The sequence below is a fragment of the Falco naumanni genome, chromosome 3 (assembly GCF_017639655.2).
Source record: "Falco naumanni isolate bFalNau1 chromosome 3, bFalNau1.pat, whole genome shotgun sequence".
NCBI classification, from domain to species: domain Eukaryota; kingdom Metazoa; phylum Chordata; class Aves; order Falconiformes; family Falconidae; genus Falco; species Falco naumanni.
The window spans coordinates 87,924,351-87,951,552 of NC_054056.1; the positions used below are offsets into that span (position 1 = coordinate 87,924,351).

At 37.6% G+C, this 27,202-nt stretch overlaps 1 protein-coding gene across 1 annotated transcript in view; it reads right to left on the reverse strand.

Annotated features, from left to right (window-relative positions):
- Positions 1 to 26,589, reverse strand: part of CNGB3 (cyclic nucleotide gated channel subunit beta 3) — a 67,568-nt gene extending 40,979 nt beyond the window's left edge. Inside the window, exons 1-3 of the mRNA XM_040587136.1 lie at positions 26,423 to 26,589; positions 23,668 to 23,743; positions 11,874 to 11,985 (exon numbers count right to left, since the gene is read on the reverse strand). Coding sequence (XP_040443070.1) covers positions 11,874 to 11,985; positions 23,668 to 23,743; positions 26,423 to 26,530 — 296 coding nt within the window. The 5' untranslated portion in view covers positions 26,531 to 26,589. The remainder of the gene's footprint in view (positions 1 to 11,873; positions 11,986 to 23,667; positions 23,744 to 26,422) is intronic.
- Positions 26,590 to 27,202: the final 613 nt, after the last annotated feature.

Here is a 27,202-nt window from a genome sequence, read left to right on the forward strand (position 1 = left end):
GATGTGGTTCTTAGGAACATGGTTTAGTGGTGGACTTGGCAGTCTTGGGTTAACAGTTGGATTTGATTATCTTAAAGACCTTTTCCAGTCTAAACAATGCTATGATCTACAATTCTATTTTCTTACATATTTCATTAATTTAAATATAGTGATATAATATTTGGGTTGGTTTTGGTTACGTATAGAAGCAAGAATAGGACATAAGCATTAATAAACATCATGTGGACACCATGTAAATAAAACTTTACATTTGAATTCATGACCTTCCTTTAGTTCAGACTCTTTGTATAGAAATTATGCTCATTTGAGACTTAAGAAAGTGTTCTGGAAATAAAATGCAAAGATCATTGATTTCCTGTATCTCATATTCTGTTCATACAGCAAAACAAATACAGAAGCAACAATGTTCAAAGAAGGCACTATCAGAGTTATCTACTGGCATTGGACTCAGCACAAACGTCTTGGTTCAGTGCAGGCTAAAATCTAATCACCTAGGCTCCGTGAAATTCCTCCTGTTTAGTTCAAAGGTTTGTCACAGCAGCTTCTTTGACAATCCTCCTCGTTATTCAATCACAACAGGCTATGAATCCTTTAATCTTCTTTGCAGTACTCTCTGAGGAGACGTCTGTCTCAATGCTGAACACATGGCACTGTCACTGAGGTACCAGATTAAAATGTGAACACAATTTTAGTTTAATTAGTAATTTTGCAGTATGAAATATGCAAAAGAAAGTAGTATGCATGTTGAAAGTATCAATTAACTTTGAAAAATAACCTTTCTTTAATGTCACTAGTGATATAAAGTTGTTTAATTGCACTGGATATTTACTACCATATAAAAAAATAAGAGCAGCATAATTTCTGACACTATCTGCTTTAGAACAATAATATAATATTCTAAGAAATAACCATATGATAATAAGCGAGGCAGTCTTGCCTCACATATTTCCTTATCTGGTGCTGTTGTGTCATTGGGGTTTTCTTATCTGGGGCTTAAACTATCTGGGGCATCTGCCTTTTATCAGGAATTTTAAAAGATATTTCTTATCGTATACACATAACATCTGTTCCTTTCAAACACATTTTAAAACAAACTCATTACTTATTCACATAAGCATATAATAATTTATGTCTAAGAAAAACTGTCTTAAGCAGAGTATGATCCAGTGCCATACAGAGTTTGTGGGTAAGCAAAAATCTTTCTTCAGATTTTCTCTTCTTCAGTTTTTATTAATATGCAGAGAATAAAAAGCTAAAATGAAAACACTATAATATTTCCCATAGTGAATTTTAAAAAAAGTTGCAATAAAATGTCTCAAATCTGAAAAACTTAATTTTCAATAGATGCTTTCATTTCTCATCTGTTTTCATTAAGACCCTAAAAAAATCACACAAGCAAAAGACTGTAGAGAACTTTGAGAGATCCTGTAATCCTGGTCTCCACTGCTCAAAGCAGGATGAAGCATTGCTGTGCCATTCCTGACAACTTCTTTTCTAACCTGTTCTTAAGTATGCCTAGTGAGGGCTGTTCCATAACCTTCCTAAAGAATTTATGATAGGTCTTCACTAACCTCATTGTACAATTTTTTCTCAACATAAATCTCTTTTGGTACAATTTCTCCTATTCACTGTGAATATGGGATAACATGTATAGTCCCTTATCCTTTATCTTACTTTTTGACTCTTTGAATGTTTTCATTTTCTATTACTGTGGATTTGTTGTTTTTTTTTTTTTTTTTTCTTTGGGATTTTTGCAAAGGAAAAAGATTTGGGAAAATCATAATGTATGATGACTAAGAATCATACTTAATTTTATAATTTTCAGTGTGCAGAAGTGTGTCTCTTAGTTGATATGAAGCTTGAATTCAACTAGCAAGGGTAAAAACAAAAGAGAAAGAAGTGGCATACAGATTCAGCTTACATGGCAAATGAAGTTGCTTCACTATTGGGAAACCTGGCAGACTTTCACAACATATCGATGTACTATTGTTGTCTACGCTAATTATATGAAATTAGCTTCATGCAACCGAAACTGTTGCAGTTCTAACTCATTAGTGGTAAACTTTTACATACAGCCACCTATGTAGGAACTAATTGCATGCAGCGTTCCCAGCACCACAAAGAAACTCGGTGACAAAGAGAAAGAACCTGTTCCTCTGAGATGACTTCCAGTTACCACTAAGCCCATCCCTTCCCCTTCTGCAGACTCCTGCCGCATTCTTTTCCAAATTCAGCAACAAAATAGGCATGTTCCTTGTGGACAACAGACCATCACATGTCTCCTCCCAAGCATCATTTATCCAGGGAACTGAATGATTGTGCTGCCAGACCCATCTGACTTCTCACCTGATCCTCTATCTCTGCCTGTCACTATTTCTTCTGTTCCTCTCTCATGCTGCACAACATGGGATGTTTTCATCTTAAACAGCTAACATTTGGAAAATGAGTATAATAAGTGGGGACATGACGTTTTAATAAAAAGTGTTAGACAAGTTTTATTTTAGGCATGAATACTTACATGTGTCATGAAATAATGATTTTAAGTTTTAGATTTATACGTCTCTTAGGTTTATCAAGAAAGACACTGATATATTTACATATGTTTGGTATACATGTAATTTAGACGTAAACACAATTTAAATACATGTGTTTTATATTACACTCACTACTGTACCTGTCACAATGCTCTTTGCTTTGCTTTTTTCCCCACAATTGACTCAAAAGATCATAGCAGAGATAATATTTTTAATAAATTATCGTTTCTTCCTTCATGAAAAAAATATCATCTTACTTTGAAAAATGTTAGGTCAATGAAGGTTTTACACAATGTTTTTAATTAAAGAAATAAATCAGTGGCAAAGTATGACAAACTATAACCTTGTTTTCTTACATACTCTAAAAAAGGAATTTCTCCCACTTATATGGTCAGAAATAAATATATATTAATATTGTGAATATATAATTTAAAATGATGCAAAGGTGGGACAAAAGCAAAGCATTTTAGTCTGTATGATAACATTCCTATCCCTTTACTTGCTTCATGTAGTCTTCAAGGAAAAAATTCCAAATTCGCTACCTTTTTAACTTCAGGCTACCTACTTGATTGCCATGCAGAGTGAATGACATTAAATAGCATGGGTAACTGCATCCTGCAGAATGGATAGAATTTAAAGGCTGTAGGAAAATACATCTCAGCAATGATTACAGCAAGTTTAATCCATTTTGGTACAGGAAGCACACCATCACCTTTCTATTTAATTTGCAGCTTCTCAATTTAGCTATTGCAGAAATTCAAATGCAAGCATGAGAAGTGACAAGCTCTGAAAGAAAGACCTAGGCAGAAGGAATATAAGTTGTAAGAAATGTATTTTGATTTTTTAATACATTAATGTTTTTTCAGTCAAGCTTACAAAATGTACTGGATGTGTTCCATCTGTTTACAATTTCAGGTACTAGCCTGATTAGCTGGAAATAACAAAGGAATGGTATTAATCTTTTTACAAAATATGCTTGTAACTATGTTTAAACTGGGATCTTTCAGAAGTACCCAGCATTGGCCTTGTTTTACTTTACAAGTTGATTGGAGTTTGGTGCCATGAGTGTCATCTTTCTGGGTCCCTGGTGTTTCTACAGTAATCAAGGATTTCTGGAGACTCTGCAGAGGGTTGATACTAGGTCTATTTCACCAGGGGGCTGAGATTTTGTTCTTGTGGTAAGACATAATTTCTCTAAGATGCATCTGCTTGGTGAATTGATGTGTTGCATCTAGTGGATGGCAAGCACTAATAAGCATGGTAATTTTCTTGGTTAAGGTAATTGAACTAAATGAAGTGCATTACTCACTAAGAACATGCTACCAGCAGGAGTTCTCTTTATTAACCTGGCTATGCACCACATAGCAAATTGCCTCTTAATCTTTGTTTGTTTTGTTATATTTTTTTGCTATTAGCCAAATTAGAGTGGAAAAAATCTCCTTTATGGGTCTGAGAAGGACTAGTATAGCCTACTAAGTAATAGGATGTGGCTATGAAAAAGCCAATCTACGAGCACAAAATGAAGTCTTCCTGAACCACCTGCGCTCATATGGCAGTTTGCAACACTGGGGCTCCCTTTCTTTTGAAAATGTTGAAAGCTGGGTTTCTGCATTTGCAAAAGCATAATCAGAAAAGTATGTTTACTGGGTGGGAATGTTAAATGCATTTTGTATAATTTTTGTATTTTATTAAAATTTATTTAGTGTATTTTATGTGAACATGTTTTGTCCATATTACCTAGATTCTGAAGGTGTTGTTATCAGATATAATTTTTTGTTCCTTTCTAAACATCACCCAAAATATATAAGATCTTGAGGTGAAATCTAAAAGCATCTGAAGTCCTGGTTACCCACTGTATTTTTTTCTTTATGTATGCTTCAATATGCGGCTTGCAAATATGGACTGTCATTTTACCCAGCATTTTACAGAGTAGCGTTCATGATCCTTGACTGAGGTTTTAGAGTACTGCCTTAGTATAAATAGTACATTGTAATCACTTTAGTAATCTGGGAAGATGAAACACTCTTACGACTTTAGCCAGGCTTAAAGGCTTTTAAAAGACACAGAGGAGAGAAAAGGTCATCCCTCCATTTTCTCTGATCTATGGTCTCAGATGCTTTGTTTACTATTCGTCCATATTCTGCACTTTCAAGGACTTGCTGCAACTGCTTTGTCCCGTCCCCTGATGCCAGGCATCCACTACTACTTATTCCTGAGGCATGTCTCCCCTCTACTCTTACGTGCCAAAACACTTCATGCTCCTCTTCATCAAGCCACAAGCTCCATGTTTGTTCCCAGCCTTCAGTGTAGAGTCATACAAAGGTCTCATATTTGCCCCTCCTATGTCACCTTTGTGACCATCTAAAACATGTCCTTTTAATTTTTGTTTTCTTTTGTCCAATTTTGGGTTCCAAACTGTACCTTCACAAAGCATGTTGTTATTTTCTCTTGTGACCAGTGGCTATAATCCACTGTGTGCAGTGCAAGGTGGTCTGAAGACCTTGGTTTTCAGTGGTGGCTGTAGTGCTCGGCACACAGCTGCAGCTCCTGCCAAGGGGCAGGCGCGATGGCTCCTGGGCCTGGTCGTGGGCCCCACTGACCCTGACCCACAACCCGCCTGGCCTCAGCCCAGCCCTGCCAGGCTTTCCCAGGGCTGTGTCTGGCCCCAGTTCCCTTCACTAGGCACTAACTGGCTGACTGCCTTCCCAGCTTGGCCCTGGACCTCCCTTGTCACCACAGGCTTGACTGGTGACATGGACTTTGGGCTGGCCTTGGCTGCTGCCCGGGGCCTGCCCTGCTCACCTTGCACAGGGCTGGGCCTGGGCCCTGGCTGGGGAGGGCCCTCCCTGCCCACCGTGTCCCTGAGGCGGGGCTGCTCCCTGTGGCTCCTGGCCATGTGCCGTATTTCCTTAAGTGCTATACCGTATCTGACATGAAATGCTTGCACTGCATTTCAGAAGAGTGCAGGATTGTGTATACACACATGGTTTTATGAACCCTCCTCACCAGAAAGCAATCTCAATGTATTATAAAGGCTGCAGTGATGTTTTGTGCTAGTTCCTCATTAATAAGACTCCACTGTCTTCTATTAGAGTGCAAATTGGGTCCTAAGTATTGTTCTGTTCCCTCATTTTTTGCTGTGAAGAGAAAGCATTGTCTTTGCACTCCCTCCCAGAGGTTATTATTGCTCAGCAAATAGCTATACATGAAAATTTCCTATCGTTCTGTTACATTACCAGTAAAGATGGAGGAGAGAAACACTATACTGGCAGACAGGGCCGACTTGTCTGCAATCCTGTCTAAGCCATTAGGAAACAGACATTAAAAGTTTCCGTCACTCATCTGTAATTCAGTTCGTTGGCACATCAGCCACTCTGGCGTGTCTCCTCTTTCAGACATAGTGTTCAGGTGGCTGAGACCAGTGCTGTGTCTCTCTACTATTTATTAATGGCCATTGTCGTGTACTGCTGTGCTTTAAAAATGAGGAAGTGCTGAGAGGGAAAGAGAGAAATAGAGGTTTTTTCCTTGAGGACAAACAATTTCTATGGGAATTTTCAGGAGTAAATGCAGTCTTCATCAAAGCTGTTGTCCACTTAGCAAAAGAAAAAATATTTTGTTCTTTCAGAGAAAGTGCAAAACTCTGTTTTCTTATTAATAGATAATACACGCTGTGCAACACCATGAGTAAGAAGCTACTCTAAGGCAGCTGAATTGGAAGAAGGACACAGCTGGTGCACAATCTTGCAAACTGCCATACACATAAGTAGTCTTACCGATTTCAGATGAGTTAATTATATTAGTATAATTGTTCATAAAACAATATTACCTAAGATTTTAAAATCTAAAGTCCTTAAGTGGAAGCTCATTACCTACCCCTGAAATTCTGCATGGAGAGACACAAGTCTAATCTAAATGAAAAGCATGCTGTTTCAAACAGGACAGCTGCCTTCTTTCCTTTTCCTTACTCTATGTATTTGAGCATGCACAGATGCATTGAAAAAAAAATTAAAGTCACAATAACAGAAGATAAGGTGAAACCTTTTCTATTAACAGAATTGTCATACCTTTTCTATTAACAGAATTGTCATGGATTTGAGTTGCTCTGGCTGTATGTAGGTTGTGAACAGATACATATCCACAAACCTTACTTTATTATGTATATTACAGTCTATGGGCATACTGATGATTTCTTGCTGTGCAGATCAAGTGACTTTTTATTAAACTTTGACTCTTGGAAGATGAATAGGATAGGAAGTCTATCTAAGTCAAAACATAGTACCAGGACTCTACCAACAGGCCTTAACAGCCCTGATCAGCCTCTGTGGGACTTTCATCCATACCCTCTGCCCATGAGCCTGGGGTGTTCACTTAAGCTTAAGCCTTAGTCACTGCCTGAGCTACACCTACTTGTGTCTAGCTCCAGTTCTGTCTCTGGTGCTGTCTCCTGGATGGACTTAGGAGCCATGTTGTAGCCTTGTCTCCAGTCCTGTCTCTGACCCTCTCTTTTTTTGCCTTGCCTGGACCCTAAACCCGGTTCATCACTTTGCCTTGTTGATAGACCCTGTCATTATGATCCTGCTCTGCTTGCTGTGCTCAAACCCTGTGAGATTGCACCTTGCTAGTAAGGACACTGCTTGCACTGTGGTTACCCTTGGCTCCATCTCCCTTTCCCTCAGAGAGCAGATGGCCTTTGATGCTTCCCAAAATACAGCTGGACAAAATCTGAAATTCTATTTAAGAAAATTCTACAATCATTTCATCAACCTTGATTTCACTGAACTAACCAAATTATGGCTCTTTCCATATCAGTGTCATAGAATGGCTTTGTTTGGAAGGGATCTTTAAATATCATCTAGTCCAGCCCATCTGCCGTGGGCAGGGACATCTTCCACTAGATCAGGTTGCACAAAGCCCCATCCAGCCTGGCCTTGAGCACTTCCAATGATAGGGCATCCACTCATCCTCAAAAAATTTTGTTCCTTACATCTAGTCTAAATCTACCCACTTTTAGTTTAAAACCATTACCCCTTGTGCTGCCACTACAGGCCCTGGAAGAAACTCTCTCTATATCTTTTTTATAAGCACCTTTTATATACTGAAAGCCACAATATGGTCCCCCCTGAGCCTTCTCTTATTCAGGCTGAACAACCCCAACTCTCTCAGTCTTTCCTCAAAGGAGGGATGTTCCAACCTTCTGACCATTTCTGTGGCCCTCCTCTGGACCCAGTCTGACAAGTCAATGCCTTTATTGTACTGAGGACCCCAGAGCTGGAGGCAGCATACCAGGTGGGTCTCATAAGAGCAGAGTAGAGGAGGAGAATCACCTCCCTTGACCTGCTGGCTACATTTCTTTTGATGAAACTCAGGATACAACTGGATTTCTGGGCTGCAAGTGCACATTGCCAGCTTATACTTGAATTCTCATCCACCAATATCTATTTCCAAATCCTTCTCCACAGGGCTGCTCTCAATCCATTCATCACCCAGCCTGTATTGATACTGGTGACTACCCTGACCCAGGTGCAGGCCCTTGTGCTTGGCCTTGAACTTCATGAGGTTCACACAGCCCTTCTCCTCAAGCCTACCAAGGTCTTTCTGGGTGGCATCTGGGTGAATCAACAGGACCACTCAGCTTGATGTCATCTGCAAACTTGCTAAGGGTGCAGTCAATCCCACTGTCTATGCCAATAATAAAGATATTAAATAGTACTGCTCCCAACAGAGACCCCTGAAGGACAGCACTTGTTACTAAATCTCCATGGATGTTATCCAAATGTAGATCAAACAGCGACAGGGAAAACTGGATGATGGGACTCTCAGTTGACTATCCTGTTGAGTTGTATGAACAGTCCTTGATATGGTTTTGACTAATCAAACTAGCACTTTTCCAAATAATTCCCAAGTTTTGGAATACCCAGGAATTAACACTGAGCAAAGATAATTCACAACTTACATTTTTTGAGGAGGCATTTTGTATTATCCTAGGTGGCCTCTGTGCTAGAGTGATTTGAGCATGTTTTATTTACTGCTGGTTTTATAGACTACATGTATTTATTTGACTCAAATTCTCCATATGCATACACATTAACATAGTTATTAATGTGGAAAAGGCAGCTGATTTCCTTAAAAATATTCTAGGGAATAAATTTGAACACAGACTCAATGAGTTAGTGACCTTGATCAAGAACAGTGTCTGAATGGAATGCCATGAATCTTCAGGGGCAATGAAATAAATTCTTTCAAAGACGCATTTTAAAAATTATTTCCTTCTGGGTCTGGAAGCCATGTAATAGATTTGTTTAGTTTCATAACAGTGCAATGACACCGGTATCATGCCTTCCAAGCTCTACTGCAGAATTTAGCAGGTAACTGTTTTGGCAATAGAATTTGCCGAAGATTTACTGTATTTTTAGAAGCTGTTGCTCAAATTAGACTGACTGGATATTTCTGGATGCACACATGACAGTGAGTCAGAACAGCTCTGAGAAGAGAATGTTTAACATAAATATTTTTAAGTTCCTTTCAACAGACAGATTTTGTCTTCTACTAATAAGAAACGTACCCCTTTGTTTCATTAGGATATTGTAATTATGTTAACCATGGTTACAGAATTTACCAGTGGAATGGTTAACATCTAATAACATATCCTACAATGACAAAAAAGGAGATGCTTTATATAGATTTTCATAGTTGACCTACTGATTCACATTCATATTAGCATGCTTTCTATAACATTTCTAGTCATTCTAGTCAGAGCTAGTTTTAATTGCCTGCATTATTTTACAGAGGTGCATGCAGTAGTGTTTTGCTTGAATATTCCTTGCCACTGCAGTACAAAGTCTGTCTTGGTGATGGAGAGAAAATAGATAATCTTCAGCATAAATTAAATAACTACATGTCAGGGAAGGACTTGTGCTTTGTATCATCAGGATAGTCAAATAATAGAAGGCAAAAGAAAACAGAAGGACTTTCTACCCTGTTCTGGACTGAGTGTATCCATTATTTTCCACTCAAAGGGATCTCAACAGGCTGGGGGGACAGACTGGCAGGAACTTCATGAAGCTTAGCAAAGGCAAATGCAAGTTTCCATACCTGGAATGGAAACCCCCCATGTAAGAGTAAAGGCTTGGAGCTGACTCACTAGAAAACAGCTTTTGCATAAAAGGATCTGGGGGTCCTGGTAGACAACAAATTTAATATGAATCCACAATGCGTTCTTGCAGCAATGAAACCTAACTACATGCTTTATAAAAACCATAGCCAGTTGATTGAGTGGGAGTCATTATTTCCTTCTGTTGCACCTGTATCCAGCTGTAGTCTTCCCTGTATGCAAAATACACTAACCATGTGGTGCAGCACTAGCAGAGGGCTATTAAGATGTCTGGGGATTAGAGAACAAGATATATGAGGAGATGCCGAGAAAGATGGATTTGTTCAGACTGGAGATGAAAAGTTGAGAAGACGGAGGTAATTGCAGCGTTCCACTACCCAGTGAGTGGTTGTGGAGAACATTGATCCAGACTGTTCTTGGAGGTTCACAGCAAGAGGATGAGAGGCAACAGAAGCAAATTATATGTCAGGTGATAATTTTCATAATAAGGATGGTCAAACAGTGGACCAGATTTCCCAGAGAAACTGTGGAAACTCCATTCTTTGAGATCTACATCCACAACTACACTGAACAAATTTCTGGGCAACCTGATCAAACTTAGGAGTTGGGCCTAACCTCTAAACGCTCTTAGCAAGAGGTTGGATATAATTTCTTTGAAGCAGCCTTCCACTCTGAGCTGTTCTATGAAGATGTTTAATAGCTTTATCAATGACATAGAGAGTGGGATTGAGTACACCCTCAGCAAATTTGCAGATGACACCAAGCTGAGTGGTGCAGCTGACACACCTGAGGCATGGGGTGCCATCCAGAGGGACCTGGACAAGCCCAAGAAGTGGGCCCATGCAAACCTCATGAGGTTCAACAGTACCAAGTGCAAGGTCCTGCACCTGGATTGGGACAACCCCTGGTATCAGTACAGGCTGGGTGGTGAATTGATTGAGACCAGCCCTGCAGAGAAGGACTTGCGGTTACTGGTGGATGAAAAGCTGGACATGAGCCGCAATATGCACTCTCAGCCCAGAAAGACAATAAAATCCTGGACTGCTATAGCTGGAAGTGTGGCTAAAAGGTTGAAGGAGGTGATTCTTCCCCTCTACTCTGCTCTGGTGAGACCCCACCTGGAGTCCTGTGTCCAGCTCTGGGGTCCTTAGTACAGGAAAGACATGGACCTGTTGGAGTGGGTCCAGAGGAAGGTCGCAGAAAAGATCAGAGTGATGGAACACCTCCCCTATAAGGAAAGGTTGAGAGAGCTGGGGTTGTTCAACCTGGAGAATGCTCTGGGGAGACCTCATAGCAGCCTTTCAATACTTCAAGGGGCTTATAAGAAAGTTTGGGACAGACATTTTAGTAGGGCCTGTTGTGATAGGACAAAGGGTAACAGTTTTGAACTACAAGGGGCTAGATTCAGACTAGATATAAGGAAGACATTTTTTACAATGAGGGTGGTGAAACACCAGAAGAGGTTGCCTGGAGAGGTTGGAAACATTCAAGGTCAGATTGGATGGGGCTCTGAGCAACCTGATCTAGTTGAAGAGGTCCCTGATCATTGCAGGGAGGTTAAAGTAAATGACCTTTAAAGATCCCCTCCAACTCAAATAATTCTATGAATCTATGATTCTGTAATAAATCTAAACTATTCCAAGTTTGGTTTTTTTTTCTCCAGACTTTATATTTATTTCTGTTTTGGCAAAACAAACAGTTACTTAAGCTTTTTCCAAAGGTTGAGTGACCCTAGATTTTCCCCTGAAGGAACATTACTGCTTAATTTATTTGTCTCTTCTCAGGAAGAGACAGTCCTAATCCTCTGGCTGCGGAGACTAATGCTGATTTAATGGTATAACTCAGCAAAAAAATGTGAAGGGTAAAAAGTTTTTAAGTCAGAATGATGTGACAAACATTCCAGCTATTCAGGGCAGCATCCTGGGATTTGTTCCTTTGCTAAGGCAGAGTAATAGTAACTAAGAAGCAGCATTGTTAGAATTAGTATGTAAGTGTAGCTGAGCAAATCCTTTTCCTCATTCCTGCTATTTAGGATGACGTACACAACAAACTCAAAAACATATTCTAAATTAATACCTCATATATATGGTTACCTTAGAATTGATATAAAGCTCTTCAGATCCTTACAGAACAAGAGGGAATTTTAAAGAACTGAAATATGGCACACAGAACTGTTAAGGCAAGATACCAAGAAAAAAGCCTCAAATTTTTAAATTGAATTTACTCACTTAGTGTCTTCTTTCCCATCATTGAGCTGACGTGGTTCCTGTTGAGTTGTCTGAGCTGGTTCAGTTGATTTTTCAGTTTTTGAAGGTTCAGGTGCTTTTTCTGGTACTGTATCTAGAAAAAAGGGTTTTAATTGTTGAACACTGATTTTTAAAGAATTATAATAATACTTTTGGAGGAATCACAGCTGACTACCATTATTTCTTCAGTGGACAAGCAGTACATGACACTGATTCTGGCACTTGACTTTTGAATAGTTTTCTGCATAGATCTATTTCAGTGCCAGCTGCACAGAATGTTTATGATAAGTATAACTTTTAGAATATGTAACTTATTTGTGGTTTTTAAACTAGATGCATCTGTAGCCAGCTCAACAACAGTTAATACAGAGCTCTTCTATATTTATAAGTGACAAGAACTCATGCAATATTGTAGAATATTAGTGGGTGCTTATTAAAAAAAAAAAAAAAAAAAAAAAGTAGAGGACAGATAGATCTGCCCAGAAATGCCTTGCGAAAAACAAGAAAATGAAGAGTAGCTTATTTGCTTATGCATAGAAATGCTAATGACATTATTTATACTGCAGTGTTTGAATTACATTAAATCTCTTGTTGCTTCAGCTGCCATGACAGTACTGTTTGTTGCTGAGTAAATTATGACTGAAATACATCATTAAGGATATGAGCATGTAGAACTTTGGCTAGTCTATTTCTTCATTTTTGTTACAAGTAACTTTTTTTAAAGGAGTTGAAGTGGGAAGTTTGCAGGGTTTGGAACAAACTACACAAATGATATAGTCTCTGGCCATTTAAGTAGCCTTATGTGATTAATTTTTATAATTAGTCCTGTATCTTTATTTTAAATTTTCATGCTGAAAAATAATTTAAAAGCTCTCATCAGTCTGAGACTTTGCTTAAAGGAGGAAGAAACTCAGCCTTCATAAATTCTTTAAGTAATATGCTTATAGAGGAAAAAACTTGGCTGCAAAACATCATAGCAAATAAATCAAAAGCCTGTTGCAAATGCTTTATTTTAAATTCAAGACAGCTCAAAGAAAATCAAACCCTGAGTATTTTGAATAGATACTGTACAATTAGTTTTCTGATAGTTAATCTCCTTATTTAAAGAGTTGTTATTCATTTCAAAGTGGTATAAACAGTTACCCCTTTGAACTCTCAGCAAACTTAAAGCTCTTAACACTAGATTGTTAAACTGCTCAGCTGGAAGATGGCTACTTGAAATGGCATTGAAACAAAACTTAGTGAAGGACAGCAGGTCAGTTTGTTTACAGCACCTGATAAATTGAACTACTCTTCTACTATCATTTATTCAGATGTGGGATAATATTTTCTTTCAGGTGTCTGTTAAGAATAGACACAATGTTTCTTGAGCTGAGTTTCAGACTTTTACCAGTTGGACAAATGATTACAGGACCAGTGGGGTCTTTCTACCATTTTTTCTTAGTATTTAGATTAAGAAGTGAGAATGCCCTGTGTGAGCCCTGCTACTCTTACAGGAATTAATATCTTAAACAGGATCAAAGACAAGACCTAGACAGAGGTATCTGTGGATGACAAATACTCAAACGAGAGTCAGACAAGGAACCGAAGAGAAAGCAAAGAAATCCATCTTCCCCAGCATGCTGGGGGGGAACATATCTGGCTTTAGACTTAGGAAAGATTAGGAGTTAATTTTCAAACAGTCCCTTGGAGAAATGTAGCATTATTGAGTATGAGGAGACAGTCTACAGGGTTTTTACTTATCACCTGTAAACTGGGAAGATTTTTGTGAGGAATTCCATTTAAAACTCTGACATTTGATAGAATTTATGGCTTAAATTGATAACAGTGTCTTGCCCACTTCATGGAAATGCAGATTATTGTTTCCTTTTTTCAGCAGTTAGTATTGCAGTACTATCTTGAGGAAATCTGTTGAAAATATGACACTAAGGAATGTTTCATCTTACCTGAAGGATCTGCCAGGGAATTTTCAAGGTATAGAATAGCACACATGCTGGGAAGTGAGGACTCCAAACAGGGTGGGTGCTCTTCCTGTCTCCAGGAAGGTTCAAGAAAGGATGAAAGAGTTTCTGACTGATTACAGGGGTTCAAAATGCTTTTCTAGGAGGTCCAGTCAAAAATACTTTTTGGGTTTTTTTTTTTTTTTTAGGGAGGAGGAATTTTAAAATGGATTCAGGCTTCTAGCACAGTGAATACATTCTCATAGTGAAATAAAATTTATTTCTCCTAGGATATTCATAGACATCCTCTGTAAGAAAATGGCAGAAGATCTGCAATTACAGAAAATAAAGGGAATTTGGACCTATTTATAACTAATTTGTGGGTCTTGCTACTCAACCTTAACTTGTTAAAATTCTATTTAACCCTTCCATCAGAGGATCTCTGCAAATGATGCTACTGACTCTGCTTTCCTTGGCACACAATCCTCCTGTGGTTTTTGCGGTCAACGTGACATGATGTAGAAAAGAAGATGCAGGAGCCAAAACATTCAGCACTTGCTGTGGTTTCTGCTCCGTTCTGAATTCATGGTTTGTGTTTCCCAATTCTCCTTGCCCTGACTCCCCCAGACAAAAAGTCTCAAGAGTGACAGCAAGACTAATCTCAACGTTTCTGCAATTACCTTGCTTTGGGAATTTTCTTTGTCATAGTAATTGCCCCTAGTTGCATCTACACTTACAGAGAATACAACCTGATAGGAACAATCAGAACAGTGAAATGGTGTTAAAGGTCTGGCATCGAAGCCATGACTGAAGCAGCTGTATTTCAAACCAGGTTTATGGTGATCCTCTGAAGTGAATGACCATCAGCAGCTCAAGTAAATCAGGTTGATTCATGGAGTGCTTCTTTTGGTTTAGTTCTATTCTAAAGAAATCCAGTTATGCATTCCTAGAGTTTTTTTGGTGATGAAACAGAGCACACTGGGGGGTAATCAGGAGCTATTTTTCAGAAGAACATTTTAATCTGAAATAAAACATCAGTGCAGACACACTATTTAGAGTAACAAGCTCCTGAATAAGACAATACATCTCTGCAATGACATGTGTATGGGAAGGGTAGATCACAAAGTTAAAAAAATATGGTGCTTGTACATAAACATCGCATCAGAGAAGGAAAATGGTTTCTCAGCCTGCTTGATACTCTCAAGGTATTCAGTCTGAGGTCTAATCCACACTGACCATTAAATGCTAACTGGATTTCAACTGATGGAAAACATTGTAATTCCATGAATATTCCAAACGTCCACAAGTTTTTAGAGTTCGTAAATCTTCAGGACCAGCACAGGGCTTATTTGCATTAGGATTAGGATATCATGGACTAGCAACACTGCCAGCTGTGTGTTAAGTTTTAGTTGTCTCTTTCTGTATGAAATTGTGAGGGCTGTCTGTGTAGTCACATTTAAAAAACTTAGTCATTCCTCAGTGTTTAACTCCAGCTCATATCCCGCTGATTTATGAGACCAGTGCCAAAGGAATGCCTTTAAGAACAATGTGGCAGTCATTTTAGGGAACGTTTAGAGTACAACAATTGGTTTCTAGAATAAATGATAATCTGTCATGTAGATGGCAAAGCTTATAGGACAACAAAGAAACCTTCTATTGCTTTACGTAACTTTGGTCATGGTAAAGAAATCATGAGTGAGAAAAAGGAGGCAGAATTATGCCAAGGCACTAACATCTAAAGCAATTTTCAAAACAGATAGATCCATGCTTACTCGACAAAATACATGATTTGAGTTTTCCTGAATTATTTCCATTTCCATTATGTTGGAATAGGGGTTGGTAAAGCTGCCAGCTTAGTAGTGGGAGTTGAGCAATGCAGCCCACTGGTGTCTACATATTCTAGATGAGTTGGCCTCCCTATCAGAATAATATAATTTAAAATTCAGTTGGTATAAGTTTTGCAGGTTCTGTTTTAAGGTAGGAAGGAAAAGCAGCAGTTGCGGAAGTATAGCTTTGTGGACAAAACACTGTTTAATGGAACCCCTCGAAAAGTTAGCTGGTTAAATTGAGAGGCTGACTGACATCCTATCATACCAGTGATCTGCCTAGGATAGCAAGGAGCAAGATGCAGGTTATAAGACCAATTCATTTCCCTCTGTTAGTCTTTCAGATTTTTCTCATTTTCTACAGGTCTTTGCTCTTCCAGAAGAGAGGTAGGCCAGGCAAAAAAGTAATAATAAAAGGTTATGGGTGGGATGTCGGTCTTTTACCTGTGTTATCTTAGTCAGGTTGATGATGCTCCCAGCTGAAAGTTAATATTATTAAATCTTCATTGCTTATTCTTGTCCACTATTTTCATACTCTCAGTAAAACAACATTGAAACAATATTGCAGGATTAGGTTAGAGCAGCTAGAAGATCTTTGCATGTTAAGGAATATATCCAACTTACTCTGAGGCTTCTCAGCTCCCTTGTTCATGTTTCCATAAAAAAGTTTTTATCTTTAGTATTCACTTCACAGTTTTGGACAGAGACCCTTGAAAATCTTTCCAAATTAATTTGATTTCCTACTGCCACACACACACTTGCAGAATAGCCTGTAGCAGAGTATTTGCCATTTTTGCAGTAAAGCAAAAAAAGAGAATACTTTCTACTTATCTATGTGTTTTAAGACCCTTTTGATTGATAATTTAGGGGGGGGGGTTCTCTGCAACTCAAAAGGCTGAATGTTGGGAGTTTTATTAAAACTGTGTAATAATCACATGAAATCAGTTCAGGCTTTGCAAAAAGCAGAATATTGTGACACTAAGCATAACATTGGAAGAGCTGGTGAAGTTTGTTTTGGTTTAAACCTGTTCATGTAGGACCAAATCCACTATCATGTTTCTAAAATTTAGCATTGTACACTGTCCTAAAACCATAGGCATTAGTCCTAAGGACCTTTTCCCACAGAGGAACCTGTTGGTATAGGCAGGTTTGTCAATACCAGGACACAGCACTGCAGGTTTGTCATTCTTGCCATAATAATTTTGATTCATCTAAAGCCTTCACTCCTAAGCATACATAAGTATCGGTGGATCCAAAAATCTCTGCCATAGGCCTAGCCTCATGGAGGTGTTGCTGACTTATCTTTTGGGAATAGGCAATGTCAGCAAAGGACTCTAAAACCTCATGGATCCACTGAGACAAGTGTTACCTTGTGGCCATGAATATTTTCACGATCCTTCCACCAGTAGAGTATAAAATGTTATTTCTTAACATAGTAAGTACGTAGCAAACAGAAGGACAGATTAAGTCGGTCATTTTACACTAATTAATCATTTCTTCCACTTCCCAGTCCTATTGCTGCTGTTACTGGTGTTCTCCAAAGCCCTAGATTTGCAAAAGGCAATTAGCACCTCTCCAGCTTGGCTAGGACAGCTCCTTCCTCTTATTCTCTCCAAAGGTCAATGTAGAGACCAAGGTGCTGAGCTGCCAGCCTGCTGTTCTTGCCTGAGCAAGCAGGCTCTTTTCTCCTATCTGACCCCTGATTCTGTCCAATCAAACAGCAGAAAGAGTCTTAGGGACAGGAAAGAAAACCCTTTGTGCTGTGGAGATTGCCAGCCTTCCTGGTTATTCAGCATCAGGAGGTGTGCCTCTGGAGCAGTCAACCAGTCTGAAGGGACTTTCTTCCGGAAAGTAATAACATAAATCTCTCAGACACTAGGATAGCTGTAGTTCTACTTCTTGGATCAGTTATGTCCAGCTACACATTCCATAGCCATAATAACTGGCCTTTGGCATCACAAACTCATTATCCTTATTGCAAAAAGTGAAGAGAAATAAAATGTCGAATCAAAGATTAAGTTTTGGCGATAAAGACATGAATAAATGTCAGAAGATAGATAGTAGCAGTTAAATGTATTCCTGAGTACAGAACAAGTGTTTTTGCTTTGCCATGCTTCAGACAGGGAAGACTTTCTTCCCCAGAATTCCCAGCCAGCTCCATTACCTTGTACTAGCAAGTTTGACCAGTATTTTAACTATGCTTCCCCTCTCTTCCTGGACTGTGTGCATATGTGAAGGCAGAAATTTTAATGGCTAGCTGTTACTTATGGTCCTCATACAAAAAGCAAAGTGTTTCCTGGGCTTCTTTTGACTATACAGAAGCACATTTTACCATAACTTGATCATTATCTGATATAGTCTTCCTTCATTTTGAATCCACAATATATTGTTTTACAGGACCATTTACAAAATGTTGACTTGCTTGTATTTTTTTCTTTGGTGAAAACAGGATTTCTATCACAACACTCTAGTGTAGTATGTATTTTATATTAAATAAATTTATTGTCAATTACTTTCTTCTACTGCTAACTCCTGAGTGACTTTTTTTTTTAAAGTAGGCATTTTAAAATATACTGGTGCTTAAAAAATGCTATATTATCTCACAATTATAGTGTCATACTAAATATAGTTTATTTACTTGCTATGTATGTAATACAGTTGTAAACCTTAGCACTCAGTTCTGATGTTTATTACCAGGATTAATTTAGGTATTTTTTATTTAAAGAAATGGAGTGTTGTTGTTCTGTATTCCTTCGGTAAAGAAAAAAGTCCTGAAAATCTGATTGGCCTAAACTGTCTTGATCAGCTTCTCAATATTTGGCAGAAACACAGAAGATAAATAGTAATGGGAGAGAAAAAGTCAAAGATAAAGGGATACTTTATCTTTGTTCTGTTGAATATTTAATGGTTGCCTGAAAACTTTGTGTAGGTTGGTGTTTGTGCTTATATGATAAAACTGTAATAGTTAATACACAAAAAATTATGTATGCAATTTCAGTGGTACAAGGTAATACTTGAGGTTAGACAGCATTGTTTGAAATAGGAAGCACTGCTTAAAGGCAGGGGTAGGGCTTGCTGGTTAAAAGTAGAGCAGCTAATGTTTGAGTAATCCGGTTTTTAGCTAACTCAGTGACATATATCCCTTACAAATTTAATTCTAAGTACTTAAAGCCTGATTTTTTGTCATTTCCTCTCTTTGAAAACTATTAAAAGTTTCAAAATAGGTTAGAAATCTCAAATAGGCCCTTAAATGTTATCACCTGTTAAATAACATAGAGAACAGATACTTTTAAATAGCAGGAGTAAAGACTGACTTTGCATTTGAAGCAGTAACGTGGGAATGAGACAACTGATCTTTGAACTTCCTGGGATACTTCTGACATAGTTAATAATTTACCTGATTGTCCTTGCCTCCCAGAGCTGTTCTTGATCTATGTCCATAAATAATTGAAAGATGGCTATAGGGTCATGAAGATGTCAAGAAAAATAAACACACAGGAAACCAATGGATGAAGGATAGAATAGGCTTCTGTTCTGACATTACAAAATACACACCTTGGTGACTTTCCCAGCAAATTTTTTTTTAACAAATGCTCTGTGCAGGGGAAAAGTGTTCAGAAATCAGTGGGGTTGAAATAAAACAATCAGTAAGTAAGTCCATCTTAACTCAATCCTCAACTTTAGTGGATAATGAAAGTATTATAAAAGTTTATTTTCCATGTAAAGAAAGAAAGCTTGTATGAAGAGGCTGTGTTTGTTTTCCTAGCCATGTCACTCATGTGAAAAATGAAGATCTGAAAGGAATTAGAAGACTTCACATCAGCAGGAGTGGAAACAAGCTGATTAAACATATTCAAGTTCTTGGTAATCTTCAAAAAATACATTTTATGGGAATAATAGCTGTCTGTTGACTGAGTGCCAGTGAAAAGTATAAAGGATAAGAAGACAAAGAATAAGATTATTATTTAAAAGTCTCTTTGCATTGGCAGGTTTGGTTCATTGAGTTGCAGAATATTATATCAAAATGCTGTACTTGATTTGTATTTTTTGAAATACAAAGAACTTATTTAACTCCAGATTTTGAGGTACTAGGGGACAGGTTTTGTAAAGCAGCTTGAGTCAGATAGAGGCAAAGGTTTTAGCTAAGAAATTTTATATTTAATTCAGATGTCCCTTCTCAGGAGCTTATAACTCAGTTGTAGTGCACATAGGGTTAGTTGATGCCTAATTAGCAGAAATTAGCCTGGGTTTCACAGCAACAGGCTTTTGTTACCTTCAGTAAATGTATCTGCTTTATTTTTATCTACAGGAAGAGAGAGTGACCATCTTTTATATAGCAGCTAGCGGTCAAAGCTTTCCTCTGAGAAGAGGAAGTCTTGGTTCTGGGTCTTGTTTATTTGTGATAGGGTCAACTACCTGTTGTGAGAATTATTTTTTCCTTTTTTTAAAGGTTCAACAATGTTGTCATATAAATATATAATGAAATCAAAGGTCTTCATTCCTCCTGCAAGGTTAGTGTTTCAGTTAACTTCTAGATTAGTTCCAGGCTCTGTGTTGTATTCCATCTTCTCAGACGTCACAGGTTTTTGCATTCTTTTCTTCTGTATGATGACCCATCAATTAGGAAGGCCACAGAATTTCCTCCCACATCTTTCTAGTCTAGACTTTATGTGGGTAGTTAGGGAACTATTGGAATGTGAAAGATAAGGTCTTGAACTCCCTTGTTATGAAAGAGTAGAGGTAAGACAGCTAGGCTAATATATGAAAGGTGGCAGCTATCAGCAGCTTCTGCTGCTTTTCTGTTTTTAGTCAAATATTTAGTGGAAAAGTGGCTGTTCCTCAAGTACCTAAACAGAAGCGTACTCACTAGGACAGAGTCTGGAGTTGACTGAAGTTCCTTTTGAGCAGCGCTTCCTTTGAGGTGCTACATGTTCAGGAATGTTCATTAACATTCTTGGTTGATTGGCGATTTTATGTTGTGTGGTTTTTGTTGTTGTTTTAAACTCTGTCTGGGCTTCTTATTTAGGATATAGATTTTCTGGCTCTGTCAAAAGCACCAAAATTTAGAATGGCACTTGCATTTCATTTTCAGGCAGGTATATGACCTTGTATATATCCTCTGGGTACATTCCTAGGCACCTAAGCTATGAAGATACTAAATATCAGGGGAAATTAACATGGTAATCTCCCAGATGAGAGGTTCTGTCTACTTTATGATCCAGAGGTGCAATTGTAGCAAGTATAGAAATGTGATAGTCTAGTTTTCTCACTCAGATCCTACCAAGAACAAAGTGATGTCAATATGGACTTCAGTAAAGAGCTGCATAAATATGTCTATGAATCTGAAAAAAATCTTTGAGACACTTGTTGATATAGTAGAAGTAGGAAGACTAAACCCCAGAATATTGGAAACAGTCCAGTTTCTAGTGATGGAAACGTAAAAAGGAGAGCAGGACAAACTTCAGTAGAGCAGTACTTAAATGTAATGCTGAGAGTGTTTAGAGGAAAGAAAATGGATGAATTGAAAAGAATCGTACTGGAAGGATCTGCTAGGAGGATGAAAGAACTTGTGATACAGAGAATGGCCTTCTAAATAAAGTAACCACCAACAGAGCTATTGAACAACAGTGTGTAAAACAAGTAAAGGATTTGTATAACTAGTCAGTTATGGGAGATGGTAAATATGCAAAGAAACTATAGCAATTGGATTTAATATCATGGAGGACCTGTAATTAGGTGAATCACACTTTGTCAAGTACATAAAGAAATGCAGGGAATAAATTAAAAAATGAATCCATTATGGAACAAGTGGACTAAGCACAGAGAATTAATTACAGAGTGAACTAATTTTGCAGAGAATTAATTACAAAACAAGCTAGTGAGAGAGAGGGCAACTGAGGAACTGGAATTGAGGCAATGAGTAGCCAACAAAGCTGCCAAAAGTACCAGGTGTTGCTGAGTGATGTAAGTGGCCAAGTTTTAACCAAATACTCCAGTTGTGCCTCCTGCTGAGTTTTCATCTGTGCTGGGAACATCATGTTGCTTTGTGAAGTGCTAGGAGAAAGGGAAAAGGTGATGGCTGGTTTTGGCCATGTAAGAAGAAAGGGAGGAAGATAGTGTTGGCTGAGCCTTGGCTGTGCTTTTAAAAATTATCTCCAAATTTGTATGTACACCACAAAATGCTTTCTCTGGTCTCTTGTCCTCTGCTTGCCCACAGGTACTCTGCACGCGTGGCTTTAGGTCTGATACAAAGTTCACCAAGTTTGACAGATGTCTTTAGACCTTCCTGTGAAGCGCTTGAGACCAGCTTCACTTTTCTACCTAGAGATAATGGAGTTCCTTATTCAGCCTGGATGGTGAGCACTTATATACATGTTGCTGTAATTCATAATTTTTTCCTGAGGTGTTGTGCCTATGTAAACTCTCTGGTTTGGATAGCTGTTGTCTGTCTACCTCATTAATACCCACATGCAAAAGAAGAAACTGTCTTGTGGATGTTTGAAAATGAGACCTGAAGCACCTTCCGGAAATTCCATATACACTATGGAATAAGAAACCCTCAAACCTGGAGCCTAACTATGTTATTATATTTTCCTAAAGTAATTTATGAGGTAGTTGCTTCTATGCTACCACTTATATTTTAGATGTGGGAAAAAAATAAGTAGTTTAGTATCCCAAAAAATTGATTCATAAACTATATTAATCTGTAAAACCTTGTAAAAATATTCTATAATGATACTCCATTATGTCATGTGTTAGCATGTGTGATTTAATGTTGCTAAAAAGCCACAAAACATCAAATTTAATTTTTCCCATTGTTGGCTTATTGCTACAGTTAATTTATGTCAGATTTTGTTTTCCCTTGATTCAGTGCTACAGCCATTATATAACAAGATAATTGCATTAAATGGACTTTGTTTAAAGTTTTATTATATGAGGAAAGGAATTGTGACACTTGTTACAGTCACACAAAGCACAAGTAAGTATTATGCAAGTTTCCTTGTAGTCTTTCCAGCTGCTTCTTTTTCCTTAAATCATCTTTATCCAGAAAGCTGGAGGTTCTTCACCCTTTGTTTTGCTGCTCCAGTGAAATTAACCTGAATTGTTCTCCCAGATGAAAAGCATGAGTTTACAGGAAAACTGGACTTGCTGTTTTTCTCTAGTATTGAATGATGGAGAAGGGCTGTACCACTGATGCCATGAGGGAGGGAAGAGGGGGCCCAGTGATAGCTGCTGCTTCACCCGTCCTGAGCCTTTGTTTTGGTAGCTGCTGCAGAAGTCATTCTGGCTCTGGTACAAGCAAAATAGGTTTGGCTATTGCGAGGTGGGGGAAGAGAGGGGCAGAGTAGCCATGGCCAGCTGCCACTGTTTTCAGCAATCAGCTGCTTAGGCAAATAATTACCTTGTGTTACTTCTCTGAACTCTGTGTTCTAGTCCTGAGTGTGTTCTGAATGGTGATGGTATAAATATAACATTTTATATACAAAATATTAAAATACATTTAATGGTGTTGCTTTTTTTCAAAAAGTTTTGAATGGCTGTTCAATGAAAGATTTGAATGTCAGATAATCTAAGGTCTGTCTCATCTTTGTAGTTTTTTAATACATGTGAGAAGTATACCCAAAAGAGACATTAAAAATAGAAAGTTTTCTTTCTTAAGCAACTAAATACCTTTATTTTAAAGTAAGGTTTCTAAGAAGTTGGCTTACAGCAAGAGGAAATAGATTTTGTTAGACTAGCTGATTCAAGTGGACAAGCTCATGAAGGGACTGTGTGCTTTAAACCTTTTTGCCTTTTATTATTGTTGGATAGTGCTTGTATTTCTGTACCAAATCATTGGTCTGGGGTCAGTGGGAATTTATCGTTCTTAATTTCTTCCACAAACAAACCTCACAATCAGCACTTAGCAGGGCATTTTGAAAAAGAGCAAGTTTTTTTTCCAGCCCTACATAGTGTACATATACTTTGTCCAGATAATCTTTGAATACTCATAAATAGCTTATTACTGACCTTGTTGCTTTGCTACAGGTTCTACTTTCTTATTGCCCTCCGCTTTCTGAGGTTCATCTGCTTTACCATTTTCACCCTTAAAAAAAAAAGAAGCAGGATTAGAAACTGTAAATGTTCTTTGTTGAGAACGATAAGGATGGTTTGATGTCATTCTCCTAGGAATTTGATTAACCAAGTTGACACACACTGAGATTCGTTCCTGGGTGTTCTGTGTGTTTTCTTGGACAAGATGTTCCAGATAGGTTCAGAAAAAGACTTGGATGCTGAAATAAAAAAAATGATGTCTACATATCTGCTAGGCAAACTCAGCCTGGAGTTTTGCCGCTTCTTGTTCCCAGAGCCTCCTTTATGTTGTCAAGGCTGACTTGTTCAGTGCTGCCACTCACAAGCCAGTCTACATCTCTGAAATAGTCATTCTTCTGCCTAAACCTCCTGCTGGGCTAACACACCTGGTATGTTTTGAGCTACCTTACCACAGTGACAGAGCTTAGCCTTAGTCTTTACAAAATACATAGACAATATAAACTTTCACTGCAAAAAATTAACTCCTTCCCACAGTTAGTGGCTTCGATTCATGAACCAAGTCCTCATGTCCCTGTACCTTGGTCCATCTTGGCTTTGACAGAGTGGCTTTTGGAGGAGGGAGTGAGAAGCACATGGGGAGTCTTAGGTGTTCACACTACTACATAACAGTGTACTGCTAACCAAACCAATAACCATTTGTTATCCCAGATAGAATGAATTTGCTGGGTGTTTATCAAGCTAATTAATAGAGAAAGAGATAGTGTAAGCGTATGGGAACTGATTTGACTTTAGGAGATTTCACATCTTCATATGCACTTTTTTTCCCCTCCCCAAATGCAATGACCTGTTTGAGTTTCTGAGATTAATTTGGGGTTTGTCTTTTTCTACAAAAGTATTTGCTTTTTCCTGTCTGCTTTTATTCAGACAATCTGACAATGAAGTTCTAATATACACACATATAAAAATAATTAAATTAGATATTTTGTATGTGTATATAAATGAATATCAAAAGCTCAACCAATCTCTGTGCATACTAGAGGTATTTGCATGATGGTTTGTTGTAAATGTTGTCTTTGTTTCAAGATTTCTCCTAATAGAGTAAGAACATTAATGTGAGAATAGTGCTTTAGTTACCAGATGCCATGTACATTTCTTCCATTCTCTTTAGATAGTGTCTCCTTATAGGCAGAAAATGTCTTAATTCTTAACCCATTCATCTGCCTCCATCTTAACAGTATCTATAATAGTGGAGGTTGGTGTTGATATGATCCGAGTGTTGTGCTCATGTATGCAATTATTCTGGTGAAAAGAGTAATTCATGTCTCCAGGGAAATCTAAATGAGTATTTTTTTGCTAGAACAGTTTGCCAAGTGAGATATCAGGTTGCACAGAAGTCAGCTGTTGAGATTTTTCTTGTTTCACGCTAGTGTTTTATTGACCCAAGAAAACTGATACGCAGAACTTTAAAAGAAGCATGAACAATGCTAAGCTTTGCCTGAAGATCTGCAGTATATGAAGTTTCTTGAAAATAGACATTTTTGCCATTTTGTGTGGATGGCAGTATGGATAGGCCTGTTCATCAAACAATTGGGGTTTTGCACATTTATAATAATGACAAATCAAATTTGAATTGTAGTTGGGCTGCGTTAAACTGGAGCTTTTCTTCAGGTTATACAAACCTACAAGCTTCAGAAAAACATCAGTTCTAGGAAATTATTCAGTCTTATGAACATTTATGTTTCTATCAGTTTTAAGTAAAACTAAAATCTATGGAACTCTTGTACATGTAAATCAAGGATCCCATAAGTTAAGTCAGTCTTTGTATATGCTCGACTGCTGTGAATGTGTTAAAACACTGCTTAGCTAAAATTAACTTCATAATGGTGGAGTTTCAATCATTTCAGTAAGCATGAATTCAGATTAATAACTCAGGCTGATACTAAAGAACTTGTTTCACTTTCCTAATTACTTGGTGAAATCTTAAATTGTTGTGATTTTGCCTTGTAAAGTTCTGAGTACTTCAAGCTGGAAAAAACAAAAACACTCTCTAGGACATTACTGGGAACACATAAAAATTCAAAAGTCATAAATGAAGGATTATCTATCCCATCTCTTTTTTTTTTTTTAAATATACCATTAATTAAAACAAAGAGGAGTTAACTTTGCAGTAAAGTTAAGTAAAAAAAAATAAATATATAGAATGTAGACTAATATTACTTACTGTGTTTTTCAGTCAGAAGTTATATTATTAAAACAAAGCCAAATAAAATATTTTGTTTAAAAAGCCACTAATTACTTTGCCTTTCAAACGGTTATTGGGAAGCAGGCTGATATATTCCTGTATGCCATTCCAATATTCAGAAACATTGTACTGATACTTTCTGGTAGCTCAGAACAAGATGTAGAGGAATACACCAGCACATCAAAAGCAAACACATCAGTATTTCTAATATCCCATTTACAATATTGATCAAGATCTCTCATAAGCCTCTACTATTTTGGGTTAGCCCTATCTGAAAAGCTGCTTTCAAACTGAGGACATATGTATTTTTTCATAAAGAAAAGGCAGGAGGGAAATAAAGGCATTTATTTGATTTTGCTAAATAAAGCTTGATACTGTGTACAGTAAGTATGTTTGAAAATTTAACCTTTGGTATTTACTTACATAAACACTCTCTAACAAAAGATAATACTACTGAGTCTATATTAAACAATAAAAAAAAAAAAATACCTGGTCTGTAGATGCCTTGGGTGGTGGAGGGACACCTTCATTCTTGCAATCAATTTCCTCAGGTGATAATTTTACTCTAGAAAATACTGTTTTTAATTTTTTAAACATCTTGCCAATTCAACTCTCCTGAAGCCTCTGCAACTCTTCTACCATGAATGGCTATATAGCACATGTTCTCTTGCCATCAGTAATCAAGCCAATTAAACACTTAATCAGCTTTAGGTCTGATTAATGCCTTAAAGAAATTCCTTGCACAGTCTGTTTCAGTGACAGCTTTTTCTCACCATTAGTACTTTTCCTTTATGTTGTAGGTATTTCTAGTCTTGCCGGTTACACTATACAGAGTCAACTTTTCATGCAGAAATTCAGAGGAGTGTGAACACTTTCTGGTTGGAATAAATCAGCATTCAATCTTTTATGTATTGGATATTAAGTATTTAGTTTATATTTAGAAATGAAGTTTCAAGTCCTAAAGACACCTGTAGCTTAACCAGGAAATTAAAAAGATTAATTCACCAATGATCACCAGCTACCCAGTAGAGATCTCAAAAGGTTTAATTTCATTGCAGTTCTGAACTTTGAAAACTATTTTTTTAATATATATATTTGAGTGAATGATACTGAAAGGTCTTATGTCAGGGATTGTTTTAAGAAGTTTATATCTGGTTTTATTCCACCCCGCGTGTTTTAAAACATGGAAATAACTTCACCTTTCATTTTCTAATGTATTTACAGACAATACTATTTTATGCAGAGTCTTAGCTACAGTTTTGATGAGAC